General features: G+C 46.2%; 1 protein-coding gene across 1 annotated transcript in view; it reads right to left on the bottom strand.

Annotated features, from left to right (window-relative positions):
- The window catches only part of LOC139657746 (partitioning defective 3 homolog), a gene marked incomplete at its 3' end in the record, with an annotated part of 222,588 nt that overhangs the window by 87,271 nt on the left and 111,118 nt on the right, over nt 1-24,199 (bottom strand). The window contains exon 3 of the mRNA XM_071535696.1: nt 16,711-16,894. Within this exon, the coding sequence (XP_071391797.1) occupies nt 16,711-16,894 (184 nt within the window). The remainder of the gene's footprint in view (nt 1-16,710; nt 16,895-24,199) is intronic.

The following is a 24,199-nucleotide window of genomic DNA, read 5'->3' as shown; positions in this document are numbered from 1 at the left end:
AAATGGCATGGAAGGAAGAGAGTGTCCTTACTATACCTGGGAGAGGAGAGAGTGGCCCTCCCTCCTGACTGGCTGCCAACGCAGGGTAATGGAGCTAATGCCTCAGCATACTGATAAGGTTACGGAGAGGACACACCGAGGCTGGACACTGTGTTTGTGTGTGTGAGTGTGTGTGTGTGTGTGTGTGTGTGTGTGTGTGTGTGTGTGTGCGTGTCTTGGATTTATATCTTTATGATGACCAAATGTCCTCATATAGGGATAGAAAGATGAGCTTGGTTAGGAGTTGGGTTTAGGGTTAAGGTTAGAATTAGGATAAGGTTTAAATTAGGGTTAGGTTTAAGGTTGGGTTGAATGCAAGTTAGTGCCCATTCTTTCGGGGTTGTCGAAAGGCATTCTGGGAAATGTTGGAGATCACTAACTGAAGTAGAAGTAGATGAGGCAGGTTGAGGGAAAGTGGATCCAACACAAAGGTAAACACTTGATCTTAAAGTAACTCCCGGAATGCATTGAACATCACAGATTGATAATTTCTGCGCAGTGTACGAGGATCTGAGGGTGAACGTTTTCCTTCAAGGTTTGGGTTAGGGGTTATGGAATAAATGTAGTCAATGAGGGTCCTCACAAGCATTTTAATACAAATGTGTGTGTGCATATGGGCACTAGCGGTCGGCCATTTTCTTCTTCGGCCCCCTGGCCCCCGCGTACTCCGAGTCCACGCTTTCACATCGACCTGATTTAAATATGAATGCCGAGCGACCGTGGCTTCCTAAAATGTCTAAAAGCTATTTTTTTTTTCCGGGGTTACTTTGAATACTTTGAGCCCGGGCTGTTTCAATGACTGAATAAATTATGGCACCGAGTCATTTTAACTATCTCTCGCTCCGACCGCTGACTACATATTGATGTCCCTTGTGTGCGGCGAGGGGGGATTTCCACAGAATACTTCACCCTGACCTGAATCCGCATCTGCCACACGGGTACAAAAGGTCCCACTTATAGCAGGGGCAGGGGGGAGGGAGCAAGAACCCTTCTGGAGTGGTGGGAACCGGGACTGGAGAGACGGAGATGAAATATGTAGAGGATTTAAATAGGACGCTTGGTCAACCGGAGCCCGAAACGGGGTGAAGACCACTCAGAGTATTTAGCGAACTCTAATCTGATGTAACGTCAGGGAGAGAGACGAGACCAACTTTGAATAAACATCCACTGTTGACCTTTGCGAAGAGGGGAAGATGCAATCGGATAGATGGATGGACGGAAAAGCACTTTAAAGCAAAGAGGGCAGTTATGAAAACAAAGACGCTGCCCTGCTATAGAGCTAAGTGGCAGAGTGTGGATGTATTCTCTGTGTGTGAGTATTTGCGTGTGTGAGCTCACATCAACAGGCTCTCAACCTGTGTGTGAGTGTGTGTATGGGTTTACATGTCTGCTTCCATGCATGTGTGTGTTGAATATGTGTAAGAGGTTGTATCTAGACACATGGGTGTGTGTGTTTGTGCCTTCACGTGCATATGCCTGCCATGCATTAATATGCCTAAATTTTCATATCCTGATGTTCGCTCATTCCTGGGTAAATTAGAGAGAAGAAGAAGAAGCCCCAGGCATATTGTAGCTGGTCTTGACAGATACATGGAAATACAGCAGGCCTCTCTCTCTCTCTCTCTCTCTCTCTCTCTCTCTCTCTCTCTGTCTCTCTCTCTCTCTTACTTACAGCTTCCACAACAACCTACTGTCTCCACTGTCTTGCGTTACGGCCAATGAGGAACCAAACCATGGTGAAAAAGCTTCCAAAATGCTATATATATGTATCATGGAAGTCCATCATTCAGTGTCTCTAAAATCTAGAGGACTCAACTTTACATTTACCAATGCACAGGATCTGATGTAACTATCCCTTGTGCCATTTTGAGGGAGCACCTATAGAGGCCTAACATGGATGTTAGAGGAAAGAAGGGGTGGCTGGTGCTGCGGAAGCAAAAGTCACCTGGTTCATACAAACAAAAGGACATGTTTGCGGAGAAAACAGAGCGCCGCACTGGCTTCAGGCCTCCGCAGGCTTTGTGGTCAAACTTGTCAAGTTCTTCACACACCTGCCTCCAGAGCGTGACCGTCTGCAACCGGTCTAACACGTCACATGATTGGTTGTGGTTGTTTTGTTTTCCGGTTGATTGCCTCTGTTTACACCTCCGTGCTAAAATCTCACTGTCAGCTGTCTGAAATGATTTTTTCTTTAATCTTCATGCGCCCCCATTGGTGTGGAGTGTCTGTAATCGAGCGGTACGGCGAATATACACACATTTGTATGCAACTGTGGTTCAATTTCGGTTCATCTTCCTTGTAAGCATACCGCTGCCTTTACACATGGTTCACATTTTATCATTTTCAAAAGACTAAAGACTGTGGCTTTTACAGTACAAATGTAGATGAAGCTGATAAAGTGCAGTACATCCTTCTCTTTTTATCCTAATCCAGTCTGTAACTTTTAATCATTCTGTTTGAGTCATCTCTAATTGATTGCTTGCATGACATGGCAATGAATGAAATCATTAAATCCTCATCCTTGTCTAGGCAAGGCTGTTTTATTGGGTTATTGTACTATTTTATAATGAATCAAAGTTCTCATGTACCCAGAAAGTTCTGGTCTGCTCAGAATTGATTCTCTCTCTATATAACTCCAAGAACAGCTTCAAACTTCAAACAGAGGAACATATTAGTTCTGGTATCGGGTATGATCTCCCACCACAGACTCATTCAGTCAAATACTAACGCAGGAGAGGAGAGTTGTATCCCCGCGGGGTTGCTGAGTCAACCATTCCAGTTTTCATTTTGAGAGAGAAATAGAGAGAGACAGAGACTGATTTGTCTCTCCTGACAGAAAGACAATCCAGACTGTTTACTAGAGAGAGGAGGAGTGGATGCCAACCTTCCTCAGGCCCTCGGAGACGAGGCCTCTAGCAGCAGACACAAACACAGACGCCCAGACACATCAACAACAATAACAGTGTGTGTGTGTGCGTGTGCGTGTGTGTGTGCATGCGTGCGTGTTTGTGTGTTGTTCCCAGACTGTTTCCCCAGACAGCGAAGATTTCAGAGAGGAGGGGAGGAACGGAGTTCACTTCCCAAATCAAACCTGACTCATCTAGGTCGATGCTCCAGTCACGCTGAGACCCCGGAGAGCAACGGAACTAGTGTGTGTGTGTGTGTGTGTGTGTGTGTGTATGTATGAGTGTATTTGTGCTCCTATATGCATATGCTTAAGTCTCCCATCTCTTATGTATGCATGTGTGGAACAAGTAATATACATTTGGGATCAGCACCCCCATCCCGACACCTCAACCCCATCCCATCTCAGACCAGACTCTGTCAGAGAACCCCCCCGCCCACAACCCCACCCCACCCCTCTGGGGAGCTGCTAATCAGCAAACCAAACAACCCCTGGGCCGGTGCAGAAACAGGCCCACAGCAGCACCTTCCATGTAAACACCATTTTGTGTGTTTCTCCATTACGGCCGGTCTGGAGGTGCGGGGCCTCGCGGAACAGGGGCCATAAATCTCACTCAGCCTGCTATGTGGCCAAGTCGCTCATGATTAAAAACATCGGCTGCATCGCAAGGGAAGCCAGAGGCGGGGCCAGAGCTACCAGGTTTGTTACACTTTAGGGTTTAAGTTTGGTTTGGAGGCCTTTTCCCACCCCAACCTAACCCTTCCCATCCCAGTCTATTCCCGCCGTGTGGGAGAATGTTTTGTTATTTTACTAATCAGCTTCAGGGGTGTCAGTCTGTAAAATGAATGAATGAATGAATGAATGAAACCTGACTCACCCTACCTTAAGCAGCTACTAACCCACCTAAAAGAATTTCACTAGTATGGGGTTCTATGGAGAATTTTGTCCCATGGTCTTTTCCACCCTGACAAAATTAAATTCTGGGGGGAAAAAAAGATTATTTGGAAGTTTCGGGAATGTTTTTACATGAAAATGGTCAAATTTAAAGATACTGGATTATATCACAAAATAGCGACTATCGGCAGCTCCAATCTAAGAAATGTATATTGTGTGTGTGTGTGTGGTGTGTGCAAGCATGCATGGGTGTGCATGTGTTCCTACTGTATGTGCTCATGCAGCAGGCCGATAAAGTGATTACTACATTAATTTTGGATCATTATCATAACTAAACCAGACCATCGCTGAGAAGACTGGCAGCCTCCACACTGCATGTTACATTGTGTACAACCGGGTCGGATTGTGCTCGAAAGGAGCTGGATTGCATTACAGCAAAAAAAAAGATTGCTTTTTAGATTTGCAACAGGAAGCAACCGGGTCGATGGGAAAGGTAATTCTGATAAACACAAAACGCTACACGTACACAGCAGCTTTAATGATCACAGATTCAGACGGCCAGTGTGCGAGTGGAAAATGGAGGCAGATGAGCGAGTGAGTGAGGGAGTTTCAGTTTCGGTGTGTTTTATCAGGTCAGACAGCATCTAAGGCACAGAGCTCATTCCGCCGCAGCTTCCCAGACAGCACGTACGCACAATCCATATCGCAAACATTTCAGCCGCGAGAACAACTCCTTCCAATCTCTCTCTCTCTCTCTCCGCTCTGAACAAAAAAAAACACGCCTCACTCCAGCCGAACCGCTCATTTCAGAAAAAGACGACAAATGCAAACTTCCAGCAAGACGCCAAACTTTCTCTGGACCCTTTGATGATTTAGAGGGTGGGGGGGGGGGAAGCAGAAAGTTATTTGGTGTGCGAGATGAGAGGAGTGCTGCGGGAGGAGTGATACGGGCCGTGGTGCGAGGCCCGGCCTAAATGGGTCGTTGAATGGATGGAGACATTTCGGGTTAAAAGCCGCCTGCGGGGAGTCGCCACTAAGTACATATGCTAATCTTAAAACAACTCACACACGCATAAATCCACGCCTGTCCATGTGCACACGCTTAGTATATGCAAACGCACACACACACACGCACTCCCACCACAAGAACGCAGACTCTTACTCACAAATGAGCGCACATACACACACACACACACACACACACGCAGGAAGAGAGCGAGCGGAAGAGAGAGAGAGAGAAAGAGAAGTGAAAAACAGAGTGTATGAGGTCAGAGGAGTTTACACGCAATAAGACAAACCAGATCAGAGAGGCGTTCTTTCCATAACGCAGAGCAGAGCGACGGAGACGAGAACAGAGGAGAAAGGCATGGAGTCGGGGAGAACTTTTACGGAGATGGAAAAAACAAAAACAATAAAATACATTGAGTATCTTAAGCAGATGGTATTGTGATGTGCAGACGCTGTGTTTTGGATATAGACATCACTCCGATCTGTCACGCGGCACGATTAAAACACATGAGGTTTGCATAGAGGAGAGCAGCAGGGGTTGAGGAAATCAAACTTGATCTAGGTATGTGTATATGGCACTGTTGGTAGATACAGCACAGATACAAAGCTGATTAATAATCCTTATAAATCACGATATATATCAATATTTACCAAAGTAATAGTGGAGATTTTTGCTCTGCACAGTTCCCACGCATGTTGAAATGGTATTCTGGTACAACTTCACCCACTAGCAAGGTGCATGAAATGGGCAGATAGCTGGGAAAAAAACACAGTACTGGAGCCCTGATGAAGGCCGCCTGCTGAAAGGCATCGATTTTACCCATTTTCTATTTTCATGTATTTATTTTTCTGTTTTTAAATTCAAATACAAATTTAGTGGTGCTGGAATTTCTTCTTCCCCAGTGATCTGGACACACACATAATTCCTGTTCAGAGTGAACACTATTTCAAGTTCACTGAGAGATGTAGTTTCTCGCCAGGACTTAATACTCTTGATCCACCATACATAGGCCCATGACCCACTTTGGGTCCCAACACAAAGTTTAAGAATCACTGTTCTAAGCCCGATTCCATGGCAGCCAACGTCTTTATACCTGTAATATAACTGCAGGCTCATTAATTCATTGATTGGTTTTAACGCATTGAACTTTGCAGATAGCAATAATGATATGATGCGATACTTCTCTTTTTGCTTACTCTTTTCCACAGGTGGGTCAGCTACACATTCAGTGTCTTGCTCGGGGAAACTTCAGGAGGATGGATGCTTGCGGGGCGGCCTGAACCCATCCTCCATTTGAAGGGTGGTTTTCCTATGTCACCCTTCAAATCAAGGTGCTGGCTTCTTAAAGGGACTGTTCTACCTCTGAACTAAACCCCCTGGCGAGCAAATTCATTATTTTTATTTGCCTCGTTATAATGAGTCCTGGATCCACAACACGCAACTGAAAACAAAAGAAAGCACGGGCCTTATTAAGTTAGTTAGCTGTACTATGAGTCAGCTAGTTGTGGGTTTGATGATTCGGCACTGCAGGGTGGAGGGAGTGGGTAGGGAATTCAAACCCTCATGTCAACATACATACTGTATATATCTGCCCTCCTGCAGTGTCCTTAAAGCAAGACGCTGTTCAAGTCCTGACACCTCCCAGCGGAGAGAAGTAAATGAAAAGAGACTTTCCCGACCAGGATCAATACAGTATCACGTTATTAATGTTAACACCACCATGATGCAAACAGAGAAATCTTCAACCGATAGCGAGAACACATCATCATTAGGTAGTCCTCAGCAGCGGGGGGAGCTTGTAATGTTCGTTATCGTTAGATCACGTCTTTCCCGCCGCTACCTGTAGGCGAATGAAAGCATCTCAGCACTTATTAATAATTCACAGTCCAGATCCGTGCCAAAAAAGATAGGGAGAGAGCCTTGAGTGAGCAGCTTTTCCGCACATCCAAGCATTCCAGACCCGGGACTGGAGTCCAACGGGCCGACATGTGGTTTTCTGAACATTTGCACGAGCAGCAAAGGGGAAGTCTGCCGGTTAGTCACCGCGCATTGTCAAGTCAATTAGCCCTTAATGTCCGGACGGCTGGCAGAAACCGCCGCACGAGAAAAAATAGCAAGTCGGCCAGACTATGCGAAAATGTTTTGCCTTGATCAGAGCTGTGATTGCGGGCCAAAGTAAGTACTCTGAAAATGATCATGTTTGCGTGAAGATGAATGAGGGAGGGGGGAGGGTTCTGGGATTTCCACAGTGCTTTAGGGCTGATTGTATCTGGATGGATGTGATGATAAACAGGAGGAGGGAGTGGAGGGGAGGGACGGACGGACGAATGGCAGACTCAGCCGAGGCCAAGAGGACGCGTCTCTCGCTCTCGTAAGCAAGTTGAGACCAAATGTCTTCGTTACTCATTGAGTCTTCACGCACATTCATTGTCTCATCGCTTCATTCTGCGGTGTTTTGTCCTATTGTGTTACTCGGTGTGTGTGTGTGTGTGTGCGTGTGCGTGTGTGTGTGTGTAAAAGTGAAACTGACGATCTTCTTTGATAGATTATTTTTCAATTGTTTTAAAAAACAATTGCGATTTTATTTGTGAATATGAAACTAAATGCCTGGTAAAGATGGACCATTTTTTGCACTGTGTCCAACATCTGTGTGTCTGTTCTTGTGTGTGTGTGTGTGTGACATGCACTCCTTTGGGCACACATGTACTAATTAGCACAGTTCGCCTGTATGCATGGGATGCGTGCGTCTGCTCGCATCAGGTGTGTGTGTGTGTGTGTGTGTGTGTGTGTAAACATGTATGTGTTTCGAACCGTATGTGGCTGCCAGCATGTGTCTGCGCCTGCCTCTTCCCTCGCATGTGCTTTGAAGCAGACAAACTTCACAGGTGACCTCCCCACGGAAGAGAATGAAACAGATCGGCGTAGGAGGGGAGGGAAGGTGGGGACCTCGTACAAAGGAGCTAATGAGGTGGGCGGGGGGGGGAGGGGGAGGTGGGGGAGTCGAGGCGGAGGGGGTTCAGGGTCCGTTGGGACGAAGAGCCTGGAGACAAAGAGATGCTAAACACCCTTAACCCTTTGTGGACTTAACGTAAGGAGGCCAGGAGGCATTGCCCTTGGCTATCTGTGACCCTCCCCCCCCTCCACACACACACACACACACACACAGACACACACACACACACCTCCCCTTGACACTCCATACACAATGTAAATGAACCATAGAGGTGAGAGTGTCATTGACTAATGAGATAGACAGAGAGGAAGGAGACACAAAGACAAATTGAGTGTTCAACACCATTTTGCTTTGGCAACGTTGTAAGTCACTGCAAACATTTTGAATTTGAATAGACTGGAAAAAAGGAGTTATAATTATATTGAGGAGTAATCCTGATAATCATTATGAGTGTTAGAGAGATGTGTTCTTTCTAGATAAAGCCTGAACGCATCATTTCTTTTTGCTGACTTGCATTCATTGTTTGAATGTTTCTGACTGACTTTTTGTTTTTGTAAAGAAACACCCGTATAGAAAAGAAAGCCCCATATGGAAACACTGATAGTCACTGTGCAATGATTATAGAGCAACGCAGATGCTTCATTAACAAGGTGGTGCAGCACAGGCATAGTTATACAAGTGGAACAGATGTTAATTGTTATGCAAATTTGTATTCTGATCTTTTTTTTTCTTCTTTTTTTTTTATTAATGACAAACAAATGTTCTTTCCACATTAAAGACAGCTACGGATAGAGACTACATGAAAAAATAGTATTACTCCATGTTCCATGTATTGTACATATTTTCAAAACAAATAATTAAACATCCCCATATGGTGTGAATGTATAAACTGTTTTTTTAAAATTCACATTTTGCATGCCACCTTGGCAATACTGTCTCTGATGCCAATTAAGTAAGCGAAATGAAAGTCATGGTAATGGTTCCTCTTAGCTGGTAAATTGGCTGAGAATGAGGCAGACAAACAAGCAGGAGGGTTTGGTATTGAAATAGAGAATGAGAAGGAGAGAGAGACAGAGAGAGAGAGGAGAAATGAGACCAATGTAAGCACTAGTCGTCTGGGCTCTAATCAAAGGCCCGAACTACAAACAACTGAACATTTCACACAGGAGAAAGTGCAAGTGGGTTTAACGATTCCCTTTCAGTTGAATTTACACAAAAACCTTCAGTGGGGCCGGAGTGAATTAGCAAGTTCTTAAGCTCAGCATGTGTGCATATCAGAGAGAGAGGGAGTGTGTGTGTGTGTGTGTGTGTGTGTGTGTGTGCATGCACGTGTGTACATGCATACCGCCATGTGTTTGTGCATGCTTACATATATACTGTATATGTGCATGTGTGTGTCATGGTGGTTTGTGTGTGTACCTGTGTGTATGCAGCTGCAGCCATATTATTAGAGACAGAGCTGGATGCAAAAAGCAGACTACGCCCCGACTCTGTGACATTGTTAGCGATAGCATGAACTCATTCATCAATGTCATGAGAGAGGACTACTGAAAGCTTCCATCTCCGATTCACCTGACGATTTATTAAATTACTTTTGACATTTAATGGTGGAAGGCTCCATTTGTAACTTAGCAATAGAGGCCCGTTACTGCATGTTTGGAGGGCGGTTAACCAATGGGTCACGAGGGAAGAGATTACAACATTATGGGTGGCCAAGTGGTTAGAGAAAGCATTTTATAAAAAAACACAAGAGTTGCAAACCAATAATATAGAGCAAACACAACAATTTCAAAAATATAACAATTAGCAAATATTATTTTTTGTCTTATCATAGCACTGATCCAATGTATACAGTCCTAAGAGCATGATGGCTTTCTCATGTTAAACACTTACACTGAATGTTTGAAAAATGGCAATGAAACAAATTCCCTGCAAACCCTTCCCGCCTTTGTCATGCTTAGCGCAACATCTAGGCCCCTAAATTATCATGCGAAGATATGGCGTTACGAACAGGGCTTATCTCAGCCAATGTATATCTAAGCCCATGTATATCTCAGCGTTTACATGGGGAATAAACAAAATGTACATTAAGAGTGCTGTGAGAGGTCACAAGTGGAAGGAGACGCCGTATTTCAGATAGCGACAGGCAGACACATAATTCTGCTAAGTGTCCGAGTGTCTTTGGTACTGAGGTGACACCGGAGTCAGCGAAAACAAACTCTGCCTCACTTCCCATGCTCCCTGTCACGGGGTTACGGCCTGTTTGTGTGTGTGTGTGTGTGTGTGTGTGTGTGTGTGTGTGCTTCTGTTTCTGTGTGTGAGAAAGTGTAAATGTGTATGTTTTCCAATCAAGACCTCACAGCTCCTGTGTTGTTTTAAGGGTGACACAAGCGCAGAACTCCTCTCGGCTCAGGAAGCAATAAAGCAGTCAACACACACACACATGCACACACACACACACGCACACACACCTTGCTGTAGTAGAAGAAGTAGGTACTAGTTACTGCAGTAGTAGAGAAAAATACAAGCTGTGTGAGCGTGGGAAGAACTGACTTAGATCCATGAGACACCCATGAGAACCCATCCATGAGACACACACACACACACACACACACACACATAGCTGTAGTACAAAAGTACTGGTTACTGGGTAGTAGGGAGAAATAAAAGCTGTGTGAGCGTGGGAGAAACTGACTCAGATCCATGAGACACCCATGAGAGCCCATCCATGAGACACACACACACACACACACGCCCATACATATCCACACACAATTTAGGAGCACCCTGAGGATGCACACACACACACACACACACACACACAAACATACATTCACATTACCAAATATGCACACACACACACACATGATTGCACATTATTCAGCTGTCTAGCCATGGCTTTATTGGGATTCTGGCAGTAGTAATAGTAGGAATAGTACTGGTAGCACAGTCCCAGTGGTGCTGAGTGGAGACTTTTACCACTCCAAGCGCTTCACACTTCATTACCAAAACACCATCTTGACCATTTAACTGTGCCGACCATTGCAATAATTAGCTATAATAAGCCCTGGATGATATTATGACAGTTTGAGTGTTTTTATGACTAATATTCCCAATGAACTGAACGCCCACTCCTCAGCAGTTTAAAGACCCACCTTGGGCACTCCCTGCATTCTCTCTCTCTCTATCTCTCTCCCTCCCTCTCTCTCTCTCTGTCTCTCTCCCTCTCTCTCTCTGTCTCTCTCTTTCTCTCTGTCTCTCTCTCTCTCTCTCTCTCTCTCTCGCTCTCTCTGTCTCTCTCCCTACAAGTGTGTGTATGATTAAGAGTTGACATAACTAATAGCCTCTCCACTAACTCAGGCAGAGGACGGTGGTTCAAAGTCTCACAGGGGCCGGTGAGTTTAAAAGTGCTTGCTGCTCGCTAATGATGAGAACTTCTGCTCAGGGTGAGATATAGGCGATCGCATCCCCAATACCGAGTGTGTACTCCACTCCAGCACGCACTTTTGAAGCTAGTTTGAGCAGTGTTATGCAAAGGTAAAGCGGCTGTGGATGGTAGGCTGAGAAGAGTTGAGTAGATCTGAGATCAGGTTCCCACCCTGGTGGATCAGTAGCTGAGTAGTCAATTATACATCATAGTATTGTGCTGACAGTATTACAGTAAACAAATCACAGCTGTGCCACAAAAAAAAAAAAAAACAAGATTTTTCAGCATAAAGTTAGTAAGTTAGTTCAACTTCAATTTAGTCCCCGGCCTTATTCCATGTGCGTTAAAGTTTGAATTGAAGCTTATCAGCAGAAGTGTTATCACTTTTGGATCAGAGAGAGATTCTCAGGACTTTACTGAGAGAAAGAGAGTGAGAGAGAGGGAGAGAGAGAGAGAGATGTGAAGAGATGTGAAGAGATGTATGTGAGATGGGTTCGCCAGCAGACAAGACCAATCAGCAGATACACACTGCCACTGTTATCAACTCTGTGATTCTTCTGATATCAAAGCCTCAGGATTGTATTGCATCACTCCGCTCACCGCTGAAGTGAGAGATTGAAGAGGAGCCTTTGGTCCAGAATACCAGAGAGAGTGGTAGAGAGAGAGGGAGAGGGCAGATGAGAGAGATGAGTATCAGGGCCTGCTATCAGACCTAGCTGCTTGCGGTTCAAACCTAAACCTGTTAGGTTATCTATAATGGCCAATCACTGCCTTTGGATATCACCCAAACGCACTGGGGGAGCCCAGGAAAGAGTGGCAGTCCACTTGTTAAGGCTCAAATCTATGATGGGGATCTAAAAAGAACACAACTAACGGAATACTTCAAGCTTTTTGGCTCCAAACTTGTGTATCAATAAACAATAATGTCTTTATGAAATATCCCTGTGTTTCTAGAAAGTTCTCTTGGATTTCGATGAGGCATTCCACTCTCATGGTGATCTGGACGGCGGTCAATATGAGCTAAGTGCATTTGTGTTGTGTGTTGTCAGTGTCAATGTGCATCTCCTGCACCTTAGTGACTTCTATATGGCCTTGGCTGGCGGCAGGGAGCCTCCTCAGTGGCGGACCACTAAACCAAATTGATTAGATGAAGGCCTTCCTCTCCAGAGGTGTCCACACTTCTCCCCACAGGCAATCTCTCTAATGGCCTCCTAGCGACCCTGTCACCGCAGAGATTCAAGGACCAAGGGTCCAGGGAGAAATGGGCGATTCGTCACCACACCGGTTCTCTTTACGAACAGGGGCACCGGGGAGAGAGCTCGACGGCCGATGAGGTTGAAAGTTGTGTAGATGCCCGCGGTAAATGCCTTCCCTGTAAGTGGCCAAATGACTACTTACTCCCAGATGGTTCGATCTGCACAAGAGGGGATGTGACAGCAGGGGGTCAATCATGAGAGTGTCACTGCAATCACTCTGACCTACCGTTACTGGTGTTTTAAAGCTGCTCCACACCAATGTCAGTGTAATTTCAACCTCTGTCAGTAGCACTTGAGTGGCTTTTGCCACCTTCTGTTTGTGTCTCTTGAGTAATTATCATCAGGCATCTTTTTGGATGGTGGACGCTACACCACCATTTCTATAAAAGCTAATCATGGTCAGGTGTGAGGTTTGGTCACGACAAGCATATGAAAGCAGTGAGATATGAAATCCAAGATCCAGAATGAGCTTGGGGGCAAGGAATCCATTCTAGTGCCAATGCCCAGGGTAGAGTGACCTGGGTAAAGTCTACATAGCACGTAATGCTGATCCCGTGTAAGAGGCAATTCACATCAAGCTTTATACAGGAGAATGGCCTATTGACTGTCACCTTATAACGCCATCGAAAGGACAACATGATTCTCCAGACATAGAGGAAAACTGTTTAAGCACTGAACACCAAGTGGAGCTTAGTTTGACCCAGCTCTCAACCCCTGATCTTGACCAGGGTCAATTTGCAGGATTGATTTACCCAGGTCGAGCCTTTCACACTGCTGGTCAACCTACACATTTCCTGGGTCACTAGTCCAATGTGAAAGAGGTACAAAGAGTGTACACTACTCTACAGACATCCAGGTCTCCACCATTAAAAGCCAGGGGCTCCCATTATATCTATATAACATCGTGACAAGGGGGGGCGAGATTGAACATTGATTGGGAGGCAAACAAACACTACAAGCAGCCTGATGAGGCACAACCTGCATCTGAACCCATTGAAACCTCTCCCTTGTGTTCCTCTTTGTTTGTCCGCAGGTGCAAGAGACATAGAAGTGAAGCCGTCACTTTGTCAGTTGGTACAAGTGCCCTTTAACCTTTTACTTCTATTAATCTGTGCCTTAAAGGGATATTAAAAGGATGGTCATTTGTTGCACAATCCCCTTTGTCCAGGTTCCTATGTCCTATACCTGATAAACTGTCCAAAAAAGTGTTTAAACACAGTAAAACTTCGACGAATGGCAGCCTGACAGCTACTAACTACTAAATCAACCCCTGGGTCATATGAAAGGACCCCAGTAAAACTCATTGGGTAACAAAGAACAAAGGCTTCAATTCCGAAGCCACAGGCACCATTACGATTCAGCGCTAATTTAAAGTTTCGGACATTTTCTCTTACTTCTGAAAGATTACACTTTCGTGGTGAGTGGGCAGAGTCGGCCCCGGCGTCCGTATAATTACGGGAAAATTACATTCATTATTGTAATTTACATCTCATCTCCAATCCAATTATTAGCAGTTTGACCTGCGCGGCACATGTGTTCGCATGGAAATCTAAAACGGGCTCCCAAGACAGAGGGAAGGGAGGGGTGGAGGACAGAGAGAGAGAGGGGGGTGGATAGTTTGGGAGTTTGGGAGTTGTAAGAGGGAAAAAACAATCAATATGGCTCTAAAAGATGATGATTTTAAATAGCCATAATTCTCTGCCTCAGAGCACAGCTGCCAAGGGCGCTTCTGCTACACTTTGATGTCTGATATGGGATATTGCTGCCAGTAATTTGCTCATCTGCATCTCTGGAGGGACCATCGCCTCAGTTTGTCTGTCATGCTCATCTGTCTGACTGTGTGTGTGTTGCCAGGCTGTCTGTCTGTCTGTCTCTCTATCTCTTAGAACAATTATCCATTACACGCATATAATTATACAACTTTTTGAGACAATATTGGAGTGGTGATAGGAATTGCTAACTAGGAAACAATCAGAGGGCAGTATATGTGGTCTATAAGGAACAAATGTATAGTGAAAACAGTAATATCTTAGTTGTTGACAACATTGCCCATAATACTGCAAAACAAAACATGTATCATGGCCTTAACTGCCTGGCTTACAGCCCAACTCCCTGTCTGTCTCTCCTATCTGTCTCGCTGTCACTATCTCTCAGAAGCCAATGAGCCGTGCAGACATAAAACAACCAAGGACTCCCAATTAAACTTTGCCATAGATATACCCATCACAACGGAGGATGCAGTGTGTGGAAAGCAATCAGCTCCTCTGCGTCGTGGCAAACTCTGTCATTAAAATGGAGCCATGCATTTGTGAGGGACTGGCTTAGGAAGTGTGTGTGTGTGTGTGTGTGTGTGTGTGTGTGTGTGTGTGGGACAGACCCTGTGTACACTTTCCATTGTGGTTTAGTCATGACAAACCATGCTGTGTCCAGCAGATCAATGGCATGGCATGTCTCTCACTGTGAAAAGTGTGTCTGAGTGACAATATGAGATGATCTATCATTGGATTTGATGTACTATACATTTCTGGGGCTTCTAATGCCAAGGATTGATCAGCCGCTCTGGCCACCCACTGCTCAAATGGTACAGGCATGTAGACTTTGTACAATGATAATGCGATATTTTATTGATCCCCATAGAGAAATTCTCTTTTTGCTTGCCTGCCTCCAGGGAGGTCAGAGGTCAGGGTTCAGCTACAGAACAGCAGTCCTGGAGCTGGTAAGGATTCAGTGTCTTGCTTAAGGACACTTCAGCAGGACAGAGGCTTGCCAACACAGAGGCTTCAACTAAGGACGGTCTTTCAAACCAATAGGCCATCCTACCACTAAAGACGGGCAGTTTTGAGGGGCTAATCATCAGTACAGCAGCATCTGTCTCAGCGGGGGTGAAAAGAGACAAACATGTCCACAATAAGCCATAGCAATCAGTGAAAAGGAGGGCAGCTGATTCCAGGTCGATTGGAAGATCTGTGGATCAGAGCCCCCCACTGAGGGTTTTGGCCAAAACAACGGTGGAACCAAATCAACAGATTCCCTGGGTGACACAGGGAACATCATCTTCCATAATAATAGAGCTGTATTTGAGCTTGTGTGTTCCGAGAAAGTAAGTCAGAAAGCGAAAAAGTGTGCTTGTTTGAAGCGATCTGACCTGTCTACTCCGTGCTACTGGCTTCTTTTCAGTCTGCCATCGTGCCGCTTTCGAGACCAATTTTCATAAATCTCCACAGTCTAACAGACAATTCAAGAGAGGCTGGGATGAGCAGAGACTACTGGTCGTACATTCATATCGGTCCATTGAGTATGAAGCTATGTGTGTGTATGTGTCTATGCTTGTGTGGGTTCTGGTACTGGATGTCTTAGACGTCCTCTGAAGGCCAAGACAGCTCTGTGTCAAGTCACTGGTTCCACTTCATGGGATGTGAATATGCGGACATGGGCAACATCTAAGTGAATGTGTGTGTGTGTGTGTGTGTGTGTGTATCCACATTCCTCTGTACATGTGTGTTCCTGCTCTTGCATGATTGAGCATCCGACTGTGTCTCGATTCCCTCCACTGTCTCGGTTTCCACCTGTCTGTCCAACTCGGCACACTGTCATTCCCTGGGCACACTGTACAGCTCTGACAGTCTGTCAACTCTCCACACAGTACTTCTCTAACAGACACAGCTCTGAACTGTATAGGCCCTGTTTAGGATTTTCCCCAGGTAAGAGTTACCAGACACTGGGTGTTTAGAACAGCAAATGTAAAAGCTTTCATGAACTAGATATATGTTGAATTACTATCTGTTTTGCTACTCTCAATCAGTTGTACAGTAGCAAAATGGACATTTATGTATATGAAAATGACACAGGCTATTACTTTAATCCCTGGGAAAGCACCCCCCCCCCCCCCCTCCCCCTTTTCCTGAAGACAAGGCTGAAAATGACATACCCAAAGTAAAATGGTTACCCTGTGACTACAGGCATCATCATCTCTGTCTTTCCTGAAAGGTAAGCCTTGGGAGCTTCTTCTCCAATTGTCAGAATTACTCTAAGTATTACTGACACAGAGTAATACAAGCACAAACACAGCAGAATTTTTTTTTTTTTTTCTTTTCTAAAAGAAAATAATACATTTTTTCTAGGGTAGTGTCTAGGTGGACTCCAAAGGGACACTTGCTAAGTTGTAATAGTGAACTATTATTGGTGGTGTGATTGTATTTTTCATTGTTACGTGTTCACTTGACTCACTGGATCGCAGGGCGGACGGCGTGACCTCGATCTCGCTGTTGGTCTGGTAGGGCTGGAAGGCCGACGCCACGCTGGCTGAACTCAGCTCGCTGGGGAAGGGCTCGGGGCTCTGCGTGCCCGTGGAGCTGGCGCTGGTACCATCGCCTCCGTTGTGAGGATCCTGCTCTTCGTATACTGCTACCAGCTGGAGGAAGAGAGGGAGGGAGGTGTGTGAGTGTGTGTATGTGTGTTGGGGGGATAAAGAGAGAAAGACAGATTGGTTAAGGATATACTCGAGAGGGAGGGAATGTGCATCTGTGTTATTTTTGTATGGCTTTGTCTGTGTGTGTGTGTGTGTGTGTGTGTGTGTGTGTGTTTGCATGGGTTTGTATGTGTGACTGTGTTTGATGCATGTGCCTGTGTGCAGCACAGAAGCATCTCATTCATTCTTATTCTAAGTGTAGTAGTAACACACACGCACATGAACACACTCCTGTCTAATCTCGCTACATCTGCAGCCGTGTAGCACGGTGTGTTCCGGGTTGCCAGGTTTGGCTCCCACAGCGAGCAGCTGTTCCATCTCCATAAAGGTGATGCGTCGCCACGTTTCCCAGGGCAGATAGGGAGAACTCCCTGCCGCATCCCATAATTATCAGAGTCTAGCACACCGACCGACTCACAAGACAGAGAGAGAGAGAGAGACCCACTAAGGCTTAAGGTGGGAGAGAATACATTACCATTCACTGCACTGTTTCTCTATCTGTCTCTTTTTCTCCCTGTCACACACACACACACACATACACAGATTTGGTCCTCTTTCACTGGGATGAGGCCAACAAGCGTAGCCAAAGCTGGCTGACTACACGCCAGTCAAGCTTTTCCTTTTGGATGCTGGACTGAGAGAGAGAGAGAGAGAGAGAGAGAGAGAGAATGTGATGTAGAGACTGCAGAGGTGGAGGTGGCAGTGCCGAGTGGTACGAGTATGGTATGAGTGGTTTATTGACAGTAAAACCTGTCAATAAACCACTCATTCAAGAAGATTAGCCTCCTTCTCCCGCCTGGCACCGCGCTCATACCCAATAGCAGAAGCCTGACGCAAGCCGTGCCACACACAACAATAGCAGGTATACCATAGTTGATACAAGCGTCTTTGTACGCGTCTTTGTACTACCTACAAATCCTTGCTATGTAAGGCCACGCGTGTGGAGGGAGCAAACAACAAAGAAAGCGTCAGATGCAGTTGAAAGCAAACAGCTTTTGTGTAGACGCCGCGGCATTTGTCTGCGGGTAAAAATAGCACAAGTGTTTTTGCATGTATTTGCTGTTTTTCTTCGCCCCAACGCGGGGGGAAATCTGCATATAAACAAGTTTAGAAGCCCCTGCTCTTCTTTTTGATTTAATTCGTTCACAGAGGATGATGCTTGTGTGTGTGTGTGTGTGTGTGTGTGTGTGTCTGAATTTATGTCTTCCCGTGAGCGCGCCCATATGGTTTACCGTCGGCGTAATTCACGGTGACACCTCTCATGCTGGCTTTGCACAATTAAAGCAGACTGCATTTATTCCCCGAGATGCACTCTATCGCTGAGGGAAGCTCCCGTTTCACTCTGATCACGTCCCATTCCGATCTTGAAATGACATTCCTCAGGTTGTAAGGGGTTTTGACGCAAATTTGCTCGGCGCTCCGGAGAGGCAATCAGAGCGGAGAGGCAATCCGGTGCTGCAAAATGAGAAGGCTTTAATATTAGGAATCAGACACTTTGAAGAGGTAGTTTGCTGACGTTTTGTTTATTACCAAGGGAATAAGTTTGCCTGGGTTAACGCAGCTTTGCTTTGCTGGTGTATTGAGCAGGCGCCATGAGGATGAATAGTGATAGATATTGATATGTATTCCGATCACTGCAAAAAAATATCCATCTTAAGGTCACTGAATCTAGTATTGAGTCTTAAAATCTTGCTTTTCTTAAATCAAATGAAAAAAATCTGCCAATAGAGTGAGCCTAACTGAATTTGTCTAAAGAATTTTCTTGAATCAAGTGCCATTTTCTTGATATTAGTTGGGTGATCTGCCATATCTGTATCTTCCTTGTTTCAAGATATTGACACTTGTTTCTGCAAAAAAAATCCTGAAACAAGTGAAATTGCATTGGAAGAGTGAAATTGCATTGGACCACAATTTGACTGAATGAGTCTCACTTTTGGTTTTAGACATTAGGGTGGCCATTTTTGCAGCGAGAGAATGGCAAGAAATGCTATGCAGAGATGCCCAGTCGGTTGTAAAGGGCTGCCCCCAGAGGTATTTACACTCCCAGAGTGTATGTGCGAGCCAATGAATCATTAATAACAAAGTAATCAGGCCTCCCATTCATATGTGGCTAGGAGAATTTAGCAAACCGACAAGCCCTTTGCCTGCCAGCTGCCCATTTAGAGAAGTGGAGAACTCTGTTGTCGGTGTCGCGGCTAAGCATGATTCATTTTTAAATACACTCCGAATCCCTCTAATTAGGTCCACTTTGCTACGCCTTGCCTCCTTTCACCAGACACTCCACAGCACTCTGTGGGTATCTGACATGTACAGCTAAAACACCCACCCCGCACGCACACACACACTCACACTCCGTTTCATAATCGAATGGGCCAGCATTTATCCCGCATTCAATATTTATGGGCTCTTGAAAGCGCTCGTTTGGCCCCTAAACCGACAAGAGACATGAAAAGTTCCCGCAATCCAGAAATCTGAGGGCTTTTTTTGTTGTTTTGTTGGAGCTTCCATGCTTAGCAGACTGCCAGCAGGCCAAACGCTACTCACCCTACCACTTATGAAAGGAGAGACGGCAAACAGGTGGACGAAAAAGGAGAAAAACACATGAGGATCACAATTTTATTTTCCATAATTAGTAGAATCGCTGAATTTTACGATATTGAAACATTCATTCATTTCATTCAGACCATTGCCTGTCTTTGAAAATCATCAAGATGTTGATATGAAATTTTCATTGACTCTTCTGTATTATTATTTCCAGAAGAGCTGGCAATGACAGACAGTTGGCAGTATGGCTAATTGTTTTGACTGTGACCAAAACACACACACACACACACACACACACACACAAACACACACAGAGGGAACAAGGAATTGGAAAGGACATGAGTGGATAGTTTTTCAGTTCAAAAAGAACTATGCTGAGACGATTCCAGGCTCTTCAAATACAAATTCTAATGTGGATATAAATATAAATATATATATATATATAAAACTTATTTATCTTGGACTCCTATCATCACCGCACGTCTGCAGAGTGTCTTTGGAGGAGGCATGGGTTGCCAGATTTGGAGAAGTACCCCCTAAAGCTTCCTCCTTGTCCTGCCGCTCTCCCGTTCCCCTCTCCATCCTACTCCTCCTCCATCTGCGCGGAGGAGAAGAGGCCACTCTCAGCCCGAGGGGGGGAAGAGGGACGTGCTTCCTGCTGTTGAATTGAGACAGAGCTGGAGCGGGCCGCGCGGCAAAAGCCATCACACAAACACTTTCCCTCCGTCTGGGAATCGGTCACGGCCACTTAGAACTGAGACGATTTCACGTTTCCATTTTTTTTTTTTTATCACACTGCCCCCCCCCCCTCCCCCCCCTCCGGTGGCTGCTGCTAGAGCGGGCGCCGAGTTGTGTTCGGAAGTTTTTCAAAAGGAGGGAAAAAGTTTTTCGCAATGTGCAGACGGGGAACGGCATGGCTAATTGTCAAGTGGCGTGACAGCCGAGGCTGAGGATTCAGAGTGGAGGGAGACAGAAAGAGAATTTAAAAAGCCTCCGAATAACAAGATGCTACAACCTACAGTGAAACGCATGGTTATTTCAAAACCAAAGGTAGAGAGAAAAAAGGGGGGAATGAGAGAGGAGTGTGGGAAAGCGAAAGAAGGAAAGAACATGACAGAACGTGTGAGCTGAAGAAATGTTCCAGTTTCCAGTCTCGGGATAAACTCTGGAGCGATTTGAAAAACCTATTTAGCTCCTACCTGGCTCAGTTGAGAGGAGCGAGAGAGAGAGAGAGAGAGAGTAAGTCACTGGAGGACGGCAAGGAGAGAGAGAGAGGAGAAGAGCTGGCTGAGTCTTATTTCATGGGCCTCTCTCTCTTGCAGCAGGGTGCTACAGCACTGTTGCTGCCTTAAGCCCCTGGAGCAAGGCTGACACTCATCCACTCTCACCCAGCTCCACTGACTGTCACAGCGGCTGCCAATCAAGCGCTATCTACCTGGAAGCCCGAGGGCTGCTGGAGAGAGGCATGGAGAGAGGGAGAGACTGGGGGGGTGGGGAGGGGGGAAGAGAGAAGAGTCAAAGGAAAGGGAGAGAGAGAGAGAGACTCAGATGAGGCCGCGGCGTCTCTGCAGCCCGGGCACAGGCTGTATTCGGGATCCCGTATTTTCCATATCTGTAACCGGGGAGAGTGGGGGAGAGCGGGGGAGAGCGGGGGAGAGCGGGGGAGAGCGGGGGAGAGCGGGGGCAACAACAGACAGAATCTCAGGGATGCCTTTCATGTTCGGCCTCCTTTGATCTCCCTCCGGCTTTTGGCAGCCGGGGTGGAGCAGGGGAGAAGCGATGGAGAGGGGAAGCAGCTGAGGAGGGGATGAGGAGCTGTTTGACAACCCGCTCTCCCTCTCTTTCCTCTATCCCTCCTTTCTCCTCCCCCCCCCCCCCCCCCCCGGCGCCACCCAGCCCCTTCTGATCCGCTAGGGAACCCGGGCACGAGGATTGGCACCGGTACAAAAGAGCCGTCCCGGGCCGGTGGCGAGCGATCCGACGACGACCGCGGGACGACCGGCGGCGCCACCGGAGGCGTGTAACACCTGCGCCGCGACGCTCTTGCCGCTAATCCGTATCCCGCCGCGACGGCTTCTCACAGCCGAGCCGACCTGTCCGCTCTATACACACCTTCAATTAAAGACCACATCTAAAGAGGTGCAGGGCTACCCCCCGCCGTGAATATTTATTACCGCACAAAAAGTCACGCCTCTGAGCCAAGATTAATATTTAGTCGTTTGTCTGTCGCTATTTTTCTTCTTTCTTTTCCCTCCCCAAAAACTGAAATTTGGCGTGTGACTAATGAGCTGTGATTGTACCAGAAAGAATGGGCTCATATTACTGAGTTGGGTTTACTCTCTCTCTCTCTCTCTCTCTCTCCCTCCCTACTTTCCTACTCTCCATTTACGCCCTCTTTCTTTTACCACACTCATATGTGTGATTACTTTCTCTCACAACCTTTAAAGAATCTACGAGCTGGTCTTCAAGCATCAGTGTCGATGTACAGATCGTACACAGCGTCCAACTACATGCCTATTTTTAGTCGAAGCATTCATGCGGTTTCCCGGAAACCATGTTCAAGTGTGTTGTAGCAATAACTGTTTTATATAAAACCGTAAGACGTCACAGTGGAGGGACCACAGAGGGCTGGGAAATCAATGTCACAGCCAAACTAAAGTATTCAAGCCTCATGAAGTAAATCAGGCGAGCCTTCCCGACTTCGCCTGGTTGCCACTAGTCATCGATTTCATTACCGTCATGATCGATGGAGTTACAATGATACACTCCTGGCCTGCTAGTCATGGTTAGCGACCTTGAAGGAAGGGGGGTAAGGTTCACTGTTGGGCTGAAGTTGATGAGTGTTGTAAAGGAGTGACGAACAAATTGCGTGTGAAACTGGCTGTGTGGCAATGAAAGGAAGTTTAAAGGAAAACAAGTTAGAACGGATCACTACTCTAATGAGCTGATGTCTTTCGATTTCCGTCATTTAGCTGACGCTCTAATCCAGTGACTTAATATGACAAAGCAAGTAGGGTTCAATGTCTTGCTGAAGGGCACATGGGTGATCTGTATTACAAGTGTGTGTGTGTGTGTGTGTGTGTGCAAGATGTGTGTAGGTCTATGTAGTCTCTGAGAATGTGTTTGATAGTTGTTGTTAGGTAAAAGGAGCAGGGAATGAGTCTTGGGTCACCAAAATGTACCAATCAGTTTAATGAATAAACACATTATTGGCTTTAGTTGTGTTAAACCTAGACTATGCAATGGTTCTCTCTCCTCTCTCTCTCTCTCTCTCTCTCTCTCTCTCTCTCTCTCTCTCTCTCTCTCTCTCTCTCTCTCTCTCTCTCTCTCTCTCTCTCTCTCTCTCTCTCTCTCTCTCTCTCTCTCTCTCTCTCACACACACACACACACACACACACAGGCCAGTTTTCATCTCCCTCCCCTATCATTTATCATCATTTTAATGCAAGGGCACTGGGGGCGCGATGTTATTTCAAGTACTGTAGCGGTGGAAACTGTGAAAGCCACTTACTCCACCAGAAACTCCAAGGACTCTCTAAACTCGTTGAGTAATAGCCATGGGCTGCCATCCTTCATCTATACACCACCCATCTATCCATCCATCCATCCATCCAGCCATTCCACCCCTCCAACTACCAAACTCTCCATCTATCAGTCACAGATTCTTCAAAGATCCATCAAAAAAGTAGGAATATTATCGTCTATCTCTGTGCGGACAGACAGCCTGCTACCTAATGCCTTATGGCCACATCAGCACCATATAACCCCCATATGGCACACTCTCCACTCCAGAGATAGGACAGTGCATGGGCTTGTCATATCCCAAAATGCACTTGGACCGTCTAAGGAAACAGGAAGGAAACATTATGATGAACAGACCAGTGCAGAGAAGCAGCACCTGCCTCCTCGTGCTGTTATCACACAGCATGTTTTTTAATATTTCATCCTTCCCCCCCGCCCCCGTCCGTCCATTATTTCTCGCACGCCGTGAGTCGGGGCACACCAACAAAGTGCTTAGTCCTGTATTTTTCCTGCTCATTAAGACCATCAAATATTCAGAGAATAGGTCCCGAACACTCGGGCCTGCCATCGCCAGCACTCTGAATAACCTCTCGAATGCCCCCCCCCGCCCACCGCGGCGCTCGGAAACATATGCATATTTCAGAGGTGCTGTCATGGGTGGGGGGGTGGGGGGTTGTGGGGGGCGCACAAAGCGAGGGGAGAGCCCCCCCCCCCCCCCCCCGAAAGGCTTACTAAGGCAAGACCTGAAATGATGACGCACCCGGCCGCAAAGGAAATGTAATGCGTAAAGATGCTGCGACATATGAAATTCATCCTCTTCCATTTAGAACGCCGACGATGTTTGAGGGTGGCGGGGGAGGGGAGGGGGATGGGGGGTAGGGGGGTAGGGGGGTAGGGGGGTGCTGGTGCTTGAGATGACGGGCTTAAAGGAACGTAATCCCCAAAACAAGCAGACGCGAGGCCGAAAGATTGGTTTACGGTCGCTGTTCTCGCTAAAACATGAAGTCATCATTTCCGTCTTTTGCATTTCTCAAAGAGAAAAAGGGAACGCGGCTCGCAAAGGTAGCTTCACCGCTGGAGGGGTGGAAAAAAAAAAAAAAAATACGACGGGGGGAGGGGTGTTAAAGAAAAGGAGAAGAGGCAGTGAGAAAATACACAGAGCAAGCAAAGTTTAACCAGATT

The sequence above is a fragment of the Centroberyx affinis genome, unplaced genomic scaffold, assembly GCF_046629955.1.
Source record: "Centroberyx affinis isolate AG114_WGS23_722 - 3 ecotype Tasmania unplaced genomic scaffold, CSIRO-AGI_Caff_v1 ptg002748l_1, whole genome shotgun sequence".
NCBI classification, from domain to species: domain Eukaryota; kingdom Metazoa; phylum Chordata; class Actinopteri; order Beryciformes; family Berycidae; genus Centroberyx; species Centroberyx affinis.
Note: the sequence above shows the minus strand (reverse complement) of the source record. Positions and strands in the feature narration are given on the sequence as shown.